This window comes from Otolemur garnettii, unplaced genomic scaffold (genome assembly GCF_000181295.1).
Source record: "Otolemur garnettii isolate 467f Iridium unplaced genomic scaffold, OtoGar3 scaffold00076, whole genome shotgun sequence".
In the NCBI taxonomy this organism is placed as follows: Eukaryota; Metazoa; Chordata; class Mammalia; order Primates; family Galagidae; genus Otolemur; species Otolemur garnettii.
This window is the reverse complement of record NW_003852471.1, coordinates 666,490-677,870: the sequence shown is the minus strand read 5'-3', so window position 1 is coordinate 677,870 and position 11,381 is coordinate 666,490. Positions and strand designations below refer to the sequence as shown.

Here is an 11,381-nt window from a genome sequence, read left to right as displayed (position 1 = left end):
AAAAAAAAAAAAAAAAAAAAACCCTTTTGTTAACTAAACAGCCGTGATACAGTGTCAGAAGGTAGCATTTGGAGTCAGAAATTGTGAGTTCCAGTTACTCTCACTTTATCAGCCATGTAATTTTCAAAATAAAAACAATAGTAACACAGCTTGTAACACACTAAAAAGATCTGGTTAAAATAAGCAGTTCTGTTATAGAATGTCTAGTTTTTGAAAACATGACAAGCATATTTCAAATGGTCAAAATAATGATTTTATGAGTAGCATTAAATCCATGCACATTCTGCACGTCAGAGGTCCTGGGATTGAATGTATTTGAATGTATTCAAAACTAGAAAGTCATTTGCATGTTTTGTAAGGAGACATCCCTTTGTAGTAGCATGTTGTGTGTTCACCTTATTTGTATAACTAACGAAGCCGTCTTTGGAGAATAATATCGAAAAGCAGAAACAGAAGTAATGGTAACAAGGAACAGACTCTGTCTGTTTTAATGTTTGGGGAAGCCAAGTTAATACTTCATGACCAATACTAAGAAACTTCTTCAAAGACATGTGTATATATTGTTCAACAATAAACACAGCAGGCTTCATTTTCTATTTCTTCATTTTCTAAGCTTGAGCGGACGTAACACTGTAGAAAAGGAATGCTGGATAATCAATGATTTTACCAAAGTGCCCATAGCACCTCGTCTTCATGTTGGCTGTGAGTTTCTAATCTATGGCAGAGAAATCACCTCTATTTTCAATTTAAAAAGGATTAAACTTGCTACATTTTAAAATGCTGGTGATTACCGAAAATGATCATAGTCAATTCATCGTGTGATTAAATTCCTAAGATAAATATCTATCCAATAGCTATAAAAATTTGATCCACTTCTCCCCTTCTAAAAGAATGAAGAAAAGGACATCTCCTTGAGCTACTTAATGAGATCTCCGTTAGAGAGAGATCAAATGGAAGTTTTCTTTGAAATCCAAAAGGCAGATTCATCATTATCAGTTAAGCTATATAACATAAGCATATTTCTTTCTATAAGGAATGTCACTAAGAATTTGCCACTTGACATTGTGTAAAAAATTATAAAATCTGAATAAACAGGAATAATCAACAAAAGAACCATTAAATCCACTCCTAGGCTGACATTTATTCGTTCCTGTGCAAATCCAACAGGGGACAGAAAAATGCAAAAATTTGAAATAAACTCATTATATGCCAAATGCTCAACTCTACTTTTTATTTTTTGAGACAGAGTCTCACTTTATCACCCTCAGTAGAGTACCCTGGCATCTTAGGTCACAGCACCCTCAATCTCTTGGGCTCAAGCGATTCTCTTGCCTCAGCCTCCCGAGTAGCTGGGATTACAGGTGCCTGCCACAACACCCAGCTATTTTTAGAGAGGAGGTCTCACTGTGGCTCAAGCTGGTCTCATACTGCTAAGCTCAGGCAGTCCACCTATCTCGGCCTCTCAGAGTGCTGCTCAACTCTAATTTTATCACCCTAGGGGACATTTTGGCTTTAATTTAAATGAAGACAGCAGTGGAAGAACATCAGAAAAATCAGGGGCCTACCCAAGATTAGCAACCACCTTATTTTAAACAGTTTACAATTCTATAATCTCTGTAACAAAATTCACAAAATTTACAAACTCTGATTAAATTGTTAAGAGCCATTCTAGAGTTTATTATAAACAACAAAAAATAAACTACCCAGGGCTCTGTGGTTAAAACTCGAGATTTGTTAATTTTTTTAGGTATCAAAATATCACATAAGCAGTAGTCAAACACCCTCAACAGGAATACAAAGTCAAAGTAATCTTGTCAATAAGCCTTCCCCACATTATTAAAAGCATCAACTTTTCTAATCTTCTTCTGAATAGAAAGTCTTTTATGTGCAATCAGGTTAAATTAAATCCATTAAACTCCTATAAAAATCCCAACCCAGGCCAGCCTTTGCCTGTTATTCTAATCCTCATTTAGCTTCAAATACTCTTTATTGAGTAGTCAATAGGTATCATATTTTTTTTTTCTGCCTATGTAAGAAGGATTACCAAGTTCCACTGTATCAGTGAGTAACGGAACCATATAGCGATCAGAGGACTAAATTAGAGACTTGTGACATGATTATCTCAGTAGAATAAAACTTTCAGCACAAGTATAATTTATCTCAAAATAAGTAAACTTTGGAAACCAAATGATTTGCCTACCTTTTCGAGACTACGTCGTATGTTTTTCTCATGTACACTGTTGACATAAACATGGTGCAGCTAACCAAAGGCAATCTAAAGTCTTACTCAAAGCCTCAAACATGTGACTACCAGTTTTTGTTTGATCCCTCCTGTCTGATATAAATTACCTAATAATCGTCATTGTTTGCCTATTAATAAAATGTTTCATTATTCTGTTCATTATTCTGTGCATAGTGTTCTCAGCAACATAATAATACATAGAATGTTACGTGTACTGGAAGAGGCAGACTTTAGACCGAGTCACAAATAACTAGATATTAAGTAAAAGATGAAAAGTCGAGGCTTAAATAGCAGGTGCTGGCCTTCTACACTGTGGGGATTTTCCACTGGTGTGCTGTCAGAGGATCTTAGGTGTGCCGTGGACATTTTTAAAGATCATTAGTTATTTTCCAAGGAAGGTCAAAAGAACAGTATATTCTTTTTTTTTTAACTCCTTTTTTTGATCAATTTAAGTGTGCCTCAGAAGTTTAACATAGGTCCAAGTGTGCTGTAAGAAAAAAAAAGGTTGAAGAACACTGGTCTAGAGGGTTTTGTCAACTATTTGCATTTAGAACCACCTGGCAGGTGTGTGAAAACAGAGCCTTGATCTCCCTGAGTCAGCCTTTGGTGATGAGGCGCTATAGTTTAACAACCCCAAGTGATTCTAATCCCATGAAAGCTTGACAACCACTGCTCTAGAAACATACTCGAGATGCCATATTTTATCACTGCAATGCTCAAAATGAAAACATGTTTGCAAAGAGAACATTAACAAATGCTAAAATCTTCCCTGAAGTTAAACATTTTTCACACTCTATTACTTCTGTGGGATTGCTGTAAGCTCTGAATAAGGACATCTAATTTTCTGTGACTAATGAATGAAATCATTTAGTTGGTTGACTCATCTGTTCATCTATTTAACAAGTTACTGGATATCAATTATGAGATGGGGACTTCTTATATGGATATTTTCTTGTGATTAATAAGATAGCAATTAAAAGTTTTCAAAGACAATCCCCACTTCTTCTACTTGAAAGATGTTCGAGACTTTACCAGTGGATAGTGTTCGGTAAAGGAGAGAATGAATGCGTTCATGGATTCCTTTTGCACCATAAAAAATTTACTACACTGGGCGGCACCTGTGGCTCAAAGGAGTAGGGTGCCGGCCCCATATGCTGGAGGTGGCGGGTTCAAACCCAGCCCTGGCCCCAAACTGCAAAACTACATCTTGAAGATAAGTCAGAGAATGATCTCCCTAAAGGCTAACTCTCTGTAATGAAGCAGGGGTATGATTTAAAAACTCAGTCTCGGGCGGCATCTGTGGCTCAAGAGAGCAGGGCACCAGCCCCATATGCCAGAGGTGGGTGGCAGGTTCAAACCCAGCCCTGGCCAGAAACTGAAAGGAAAAAAAAAAAAAAAAAAACTCAGTCTTTTTTAGTAGCCATAGATTTTAATAATTTTGTAAAATCATTACTGAAAGCGAATTCCTGCTTGGAAATTACAGAAAGGTCTCTCAAGGTCACAACATGGAAATTTAAAAGCTGCATTTCAGTGAGTGATGCTTAAAAGAGATTTGCTCTTTTTTTAGACAAAATTAAGAAGTCTGAATTTTGAAGTACAGAAAGCACCTGGCTACAAAGTCTTGTAAAAGATACCCAATAAAAAAAGAATGCTACGGGGCAGCGCCTGTGGCTCAAGGAGTAGGTGGCGGGTTCAAGCCTCGATCAAAACTGTAAAAAAAAAAAAAAAAAAAAAAAAAAGATATGATCATTGATATAAAACTTATGGTGTATGTGAATGGGATAGTTAATATGTTTTTATATATAATTTTTAAAATAAATGTTTCAATAGCTTGTGGCTGATATTAAAAGAAATGTTGTAAAGGCCCCTCAAATGTTCTAATCTTAAGAGACTGCCTTGTGAAACCCCCTAATTTTATATATGAGGAACGTGAAGTCTACAGAATACTGACCCAAGCTTCTTTCCCTAACTAGTAACATCACTAACATCTTGAATTTCTGTTTCCCAATTTAATATTATTTTGTGGTTTCACGTTAGGTGCTGTAAATATGTCAGTTTTTGTGAGTAATTATATGAGAACCAGAAATCAGACAATCAACATCTTATTTTATATTTGTCTGAAATATTGTAGTAAAAATAGAGAAAGAAAGGGCAAGACGAAGGGGCCAGTATTTTTACAGATTCAGAGAACCTTCACCCCAGAAGAAATTCAAAATTCAAAAGCCTATTTCAGAATTCCATGAGCAAAAAATCCAGATTTAAACCCCAAATAACCAAACATTTGACCAATTAGGAGACCTCAAGATGTGGTGCAATGAGCATGTGGGAAAATAACCTGCAGGTGGGATTCTCTGAAGTCACAGCCCAGAGCAGAGCTGCTCCTCAGAATCACACTGCAATGTACTGGCAGTTTCTAACTGTGACGCCGAATCAGGGCCTGTTAATGTGAATAAGAAAGCAAGCTGCACTACCATCGGGCACTTAGGTAAGTGGAATTCCTGCCAAAGGGAGTCACAGTCCACGCAGTCGGAGCCATTTATTCCAACCACAGCAAAATAAAACAGACAAAATACACAAGACGTAGCCTTTCACGAAAAGAAAAAAACCAAAAGATGAACGTATTCATTTCAATTAAGCACGACAAAATATAACTAAAGACAGACTAAAATCATGAAAAGATTAGTTTAGAAGGGTTTTGACCAGTTTTCTGAATTACACTTCCTATAAATAATTAATCCTCTAGGGCTCATTAGAGTTCAGACTGCATATTTGATTCCCATTACTCGATCAACAATTACAAATCCAACCCCCAGGGTTTGCTTTAGAAAGGGGAGGGGACATAAAATCGCTTGACCTGCTGAGCATTCAATCATTTAGAATATTTAAAGTTTCATAAATTTCTTCCAAATGCATCCACATTAGCTAATTAATGAGTACAATGGGGTGACAACAGACCTCTCTAAAATCCAGATGCATTAGGTATCTCTCTCTAGCAAGAACAATTATTTCATGGCTCTTCCCCTAAACTGATTTCTCTAAAAATGGAATTGATGATAGCCTCTTCCTCCTAAGATTGCTTTAAGGATTCCACTCGTGATACATGAGTCTGGTAAATCCGCTGAAATCTGAGCTCCACTGTAATGCATCCATTCATTCATTCATCTTATTCACTGGTAAATAAATGAGTGTTTCTTAACTACATTCCTGCTAAACTCCAGATTAATTACTGGAGTTAATTATGTTCATACAACAGCCTTATTTTTGCCACTTTCTCAGTAATGAACACACATAGAACTTCTCGGCACTTAGTATCGCCTCATCCTAACCAGGGAGAAGAGGAAAAGGAAGAGGAAAAGGTACAAATCAAAGCAGATTTACATGCTTCATGTTGCCCTTTTTTGCTACATCTGTAGCAGCAAATCCATTAATTTACACTCATGTTGAAACTCTGAACAACCACTTCACAATAACATTTCTAGCTTCAATTTCTTTTTCATGTGGCAATAGCAAAGCGCATGCATCTACCGTGTTTCCCCGAAAAGAAGACCTACCCCCAAAATAAGCTCTAGCAGGATTTCTATGCATTTGTTAAACATAAGCCCTACCCCAATAATAAGACCTAGTGATGGGCTGCATAGCCACGCCTTGCATTTCGGAGCGGAGAGGGGGTAAGACATCCCCTGAAAATAAGCCCTCGTGGGTCTTCTTGAGAAAAAATAAATATAAGACAGTGTCTTATTTTCAAGGAAACGCAGTGTCTATGGCTGACTTTGAGGACTTAGAACATCATGCAAATGTCTATTAAAAAGCTCTTATAAGAGCACACCACACAATCAAAGCTACCTTGCTATTTTAATTGAAGTATTATACAGCTTATGCGGAAACTTGTACTATAAATTTTAAAATGTTTTGTGACAGTGGCTAATATTTGTTACATCTTTACAGGAACAATTGTTACGAGCCTGGTGGAATTTGTTATTCTTGATAGCAGCAGCACAACGACAGCACCCATTTAGGAAGCACTTACTTGTGTGGAAAACATTCACGCAACTCTGCAGTAAAAATGCCAATTATTTCCATTTTAAAGACCAGGAAACTGAGACACAGTGAAGTAACAGGGAATTCTAACCCAGAGTCCAAGCTCTTATCCGCTATTCTCCACACAGATGTTGGCGGCTCTTATAAATATTACATTCATCAATCATAGCACACCTGTATTCTAGTGAAATTCTCCCAACACGAAACCAAAAGCTCTGCTTTGAATTTTCAAACAGATTTTGGCCATGGTAACAAACAAGCAAAAAACACACTGAGAATCAGAATGGAATACATAAAGAGACCAACGAACCATCCCTACCTCAAGTCTGTCTGTCCGCATTAATTTCTGCGCAGCTGCTGCAGCAGCTGCAGGTACTGGGACGCCAGGATTCCCTGTAACCAACATCGGTGCAGTCGGCAAGATCTCTGCTGGAACCAGGCTTGGAGAGACAGGTCCCAGGTAGGGATTAAAGGCGGCTGATGCATTGGTGGCTAAGCTTGGTGCAACTGAAAACATTGGCTGAAAAATAAAAACCAAAATTTAATATACAGGGCTCAGTGCAAAGTTTCTATCATACATTTTACACGTAGCACACAATGTCTGACTTTATTGATAAACTATTTTCAATTGCACATGAACTTTATGTCTACCCTGTATGCGTCCTCCACCCATCCATCCATCCACCCATAATCCATTCTTCCTTCCTTTCAATTCCATGTTCATTTACTTTCACTTAGGAATTAAGAATGATTAAATAAGCATTCATCAAATCAGTGTTTTTCTGAAATATAATATGTAAAATATGCATTAAATTCTACACTAAGATTTTGAAACTTAGGGTTCTGTAATGCTTGGGATTTCTTTCTGCTAGTAGATTAATTCTACGTAGGAACTTCCTTGAGGTCACCTAATCTCCATCTCTGTCCTGATTTAATCCTAGCGATTAGTCTAAGAAATACATTTCATAATTGCTATGTCAGACGTACTCGAAAGATATTTACAATTGTTAATAGGTTGCAAGTGTCCAATTATCTGGAATAAAGTAGAACTCCCAGAGGATAACAGAGTTTCACAGTCAGTGTAAACTGTAAATAAATCTCACGGGGGATATGAAAGGTGATGATGACACCATTGTTTTTGAGCCCATAAGATAAAAGTGTTCAGCATAATCGCTTGATGGAGAAATTATAAATGTCCTGGGAGCCTATCACACCCTTCTGAGACATCAACAACAAATTCTCCACAACAGTGAAAACCAGTCTGAAATACAAAGTTGAAATGGAACATTATTAAAGAAATGCTACGTGACTGTTGAAGGAAATAAATACACAGGCAGCATCAAATAAACTAGTGCAACATAGAATTTGTGCCGGAAATACAGAAGAATTGTTTTTTCGCTTTTATACAAATTTGAATATCATGAGATATATCTGTTCTTGAATAGAATTAAGGAATTTAACTGAAATCTACTTTAACAATGTGCTTTTCCAGTTTTTAAATTATGACAGTCACAATTTCTGACTGTACCAATGGCGCATTTTTATATTTCTAGCTCAGTAGAATTTCAGTTCTCAAAGTTTAATGCTTTCTGTAATAATGTTTAATTCTGAAACACAAAAAAACTTGTAGACTAAATGGATGTTATTCTTTCAGGTAATTTTTCACAATTTGTTTTCTTTACCCAGCAGCAAGGAATAGGCCCATAGAACATTTTTCAGAATGAAAGAGACATTAGAATGTAGCTAATTCTTCCCTCTGATAGGATTAAGAAGTTAGATGACCCCAGAGGATAGATCATATTCAAGAGAGCTTTGGAGTAATGCCTTTTGCAATATAAGGTGCATATTACAAAAGCAATTCTCATGGTACAAAAGACATGCGCTAAAACCAAATATATACTACTCTGCTCCTGAGTCATCCTTCATTTTGAAGAATAAAATGGATGTCAAGTATTCCCTTTGTCCTAGGGCACTGGTCTTCCATTGTGAGTGATCCTGCCTCAGGGTACGCCTGGCACATTTTTGTCGTCACAGCTGGGGGTGCTATTCCATCCAGTGGATGCTGCCAAGTGAACTACAACTGTGGTCCCCAAACCTCTGCTAGGACCAGTGTGGTCTGTGGCTGGTAGGAACTGGGCTGTACAGCAGGAGTCTGAACTTCACCTGTGTTTACACCCCCCTCCCCGACCTCTCCCATCACCATCTGAGCTCTGTCTCCTATCAGATCCGAGGGAGCAGCAGGAGTGCGAACCCTACTTTAAACTGCACGTGAGCAGCCAGGCTGGGCCTCCTTACAGGAATTTAATACCCCTCAACCACTGTCTGTGGCAGAACTGTCTTCCATGAAACTGGTCCCTGGTGCCAAAGAATGTGGGAACTGCCATCTTATAAAACACAAGACAGCCCCTCACTCACAGCAAAGAATTATCCAGCCCCCAAAGTCAACACTTGCCCTGGGGAATGTACTCGTCCCTTGACTTCACAAATTATTCTGGGATGAAATCTTTGTATTTAGCATATGTATTTTTATTAAGAAACTATCTGTGCATTCCAAATATTAACAACAAATAGTCACAAAGTAGGGCTCAAGGCAGTGTCGGTCACCAACAGTTCCTTGACCAGCTGCTGATTTAATAATGCCCCACTGTCCTCTGGCAGCTGAGAGGACCAGGGTTGATTGCATAGTGAATATATGTTGGACTCGGATTTCCATTCAAGAATATTCAGGATTAATCTGTACTTTTATAATATGTTGTCAGAACATAAAAATCCAGCCAGACTAGCACTCTAATTTATGGATAAGACATTGAAGGATTGTCAGAAATTTAACAGAGAAGACCAAATACTAGTTTAGCATATGGACAACAGAAGCCAGTCAGTATCATTTCTCTTTGCATTTTTGTGCTATGAATTAACACGCATTTCCAGACAGTGCATCTGTAATGTACACTTCAGAAAGTTACTGGGATGTTTATGTTAACTGTATATAATCTACTATTATTACTTAGAAGCAAAGACCAAATTTATAAACTTATTTGGAGAGAAGAAAAGCATTCTTATTTTAGTAATATAAGGTCAGCGGCCAATAAATTTCAGCTTTAAGTCTCATCAAATAATTGAAATCAGAAACACTGAAAATACATAAATGCATATAATGTATCCATTGCACATTACAAAGAAAATAATACGTTTCTTTTATAAGAATATTGATCTTATTCACTGGCAACAACCTTCCCTCTGAATTTTCTATGGAGTTTTCAGAATTGGTTTTTTACCTTAATTTAGCAGAGCATATTCAGATCTGAAGAATTTTTGGGCACTGTCCCCAAATAAAGCCTGCAGCAGGTTTTAAAAATCTAAAACATCAACTATTCCTCAAGCATTATCTCAAATTGGCCCCTCTTTAGTAGAGCTATCTGCTGCATAGTCAATCGATAATAATAGCTCTATACTACTTTGTAACTTGATCCCAAAATAAAATTGAAAAATGAAACATTCCTTCATTTTTTAAAAATTCTTTTGTAAATTTGTTACATTGCTTTTGCTTTACTGCCTTTTCAAAGAGCACCTTGTTAGTGTCGGGTCACTGCCAGCCCCATAAGAGTGCCCTGATCACATTAGGGAATCACTTGACCCGCTCCATTGCCAGTTCTCTGTTTCAAAGCTGTCCTGTAGAGGGTTCAGTAGAATCTCAGAGACGGATATTAATGCAAGAGCATCATCGAGCGGCAACCTATTTTGTCTGAAGTGCTCACAGGATAACAAATAACTATGTAATTGGTGTATTGATACTGCCTACGTCCTTGGGATAATGATTTGTGATATCTTTGTTCTTGGAAGAAATAAGGAAGTTTGGTTTATGATCATCTTTTGCCACCGAACACCCTCAACAGAGAAAAACAAATGATAAACTGACTAATTATGGTGCCATTTATGGGTTAATCACTTGTTTAAGTGAGACACACTCAGATCCCCTTGAGGTAATCATCTTCAATATAAAGGGTTACTTAATTTATGAATAAATTTCACATCATGACCCCAGTTAACTATGCAAACATGATTATTACTAGTAATTCCTTCTCTACTGTGCTGAGTGCTCTATCTGTGGGATTGTATTTAATCCTAACAGGAAAGCATAAATTCCCTGGGAGATTCTTTCGTCTGTTGTGTTTGAGGAATGGGGGATGGAGAAGAATGTGATTCCTGCTAACTCCCCAGAACCCAGAACCATGCCTTGTGTAAGGTAGGCACTCAGTAAGTGTTTGTTGAATGAATGCTAGTGAATGAATGGATGAGGGAATTACAAGTTTTCAGTGGGTATTAGCTCCATTTTGCAGATACACGCAGCAATGTACAGATTATTAAATTGGAACTAACTGATCAGCACAGATGTGCACAGGGAAATAAAACTCATAGGAAGTCACGTAGGCCGGGAGGCAGCGAGGGGCAAAGCCTACTTCCTGGGCACAAGGAATGCTGTGCTGTTTTGGTGACACCTTTAGCCATGACTCGAGTATTAAAACATCCATGTAGCCAGAAATATTTGTACCCCCTTAACAATTTGAAATAAATGTGAAAAGTCTAAAAAATAAAAATAAATTAAAAGAGAAAAAAGCCCACAAAGGTTATGTGCCCATAGTTACTTATGAATGGAAGAGCTAGGATTTGAACACAGGTGTGTCTGATTCTCAGTGGTCCTGAAACAAGCAGCTCTCACAAAATGAACCAGGTGTGCCTGAAAATCACCTGCAGGACATTTAAACGGTGGGTGCCCTAGCCACGCCCCACTCGTCAGAAACTCTGGGGAAAAGAAAACTCCTTGGTGATTCCAGTTCCACACACTCCATGGCCTTCCTCAGACACAGGTATGCTTTTATGATTCTATGAAAGGTCTCTAAGGACACATGGTCTGGTCCCTTACGGCTCTCTTCTTTCGAACATGGTTTTGCTCCCACATAGAATGTTATCCTGCCCAGCCTATCTATTTAATTTCTAACCGTGCTGTAAGGATTAAGATTCCTTCTCCTGAGACGTCCCCTGGTCCATCCGTATCTCTATGGATGGGGCTTTTTCTATGAAGGGGCTCTTTCTTTCTTTCTTT

The 11,381-nt window shown here is 37.8% G+C and overlaps 1 protein-coding gene across 11 annotated transcripts in view; it reads right to left on the bottom strand.

Moving 5' to 3' along the window:
* MBNL1 (muscleblind like splicing regulator 1) overlaps positions 1-11,381 on the bottom strand; it is a 200,638-nt gene that overhangs the window by 23,542 nt on the left and 165,715 nt on the right. For all 11 annotated transcript variants that reach the window (XM_023515662.1, XM_023515667.1, XM_023515661.1 and 8 more), the window contains one exon: positions 6,600-6,800. In XM_023515662.1, the coding sequence (XP_023371430.1) occupies positions 6,600-6,800 (201 nt within the window). The remainder of the gene's footprint in view (positions 1-6,599; positions 6,801-11,381) is intronic.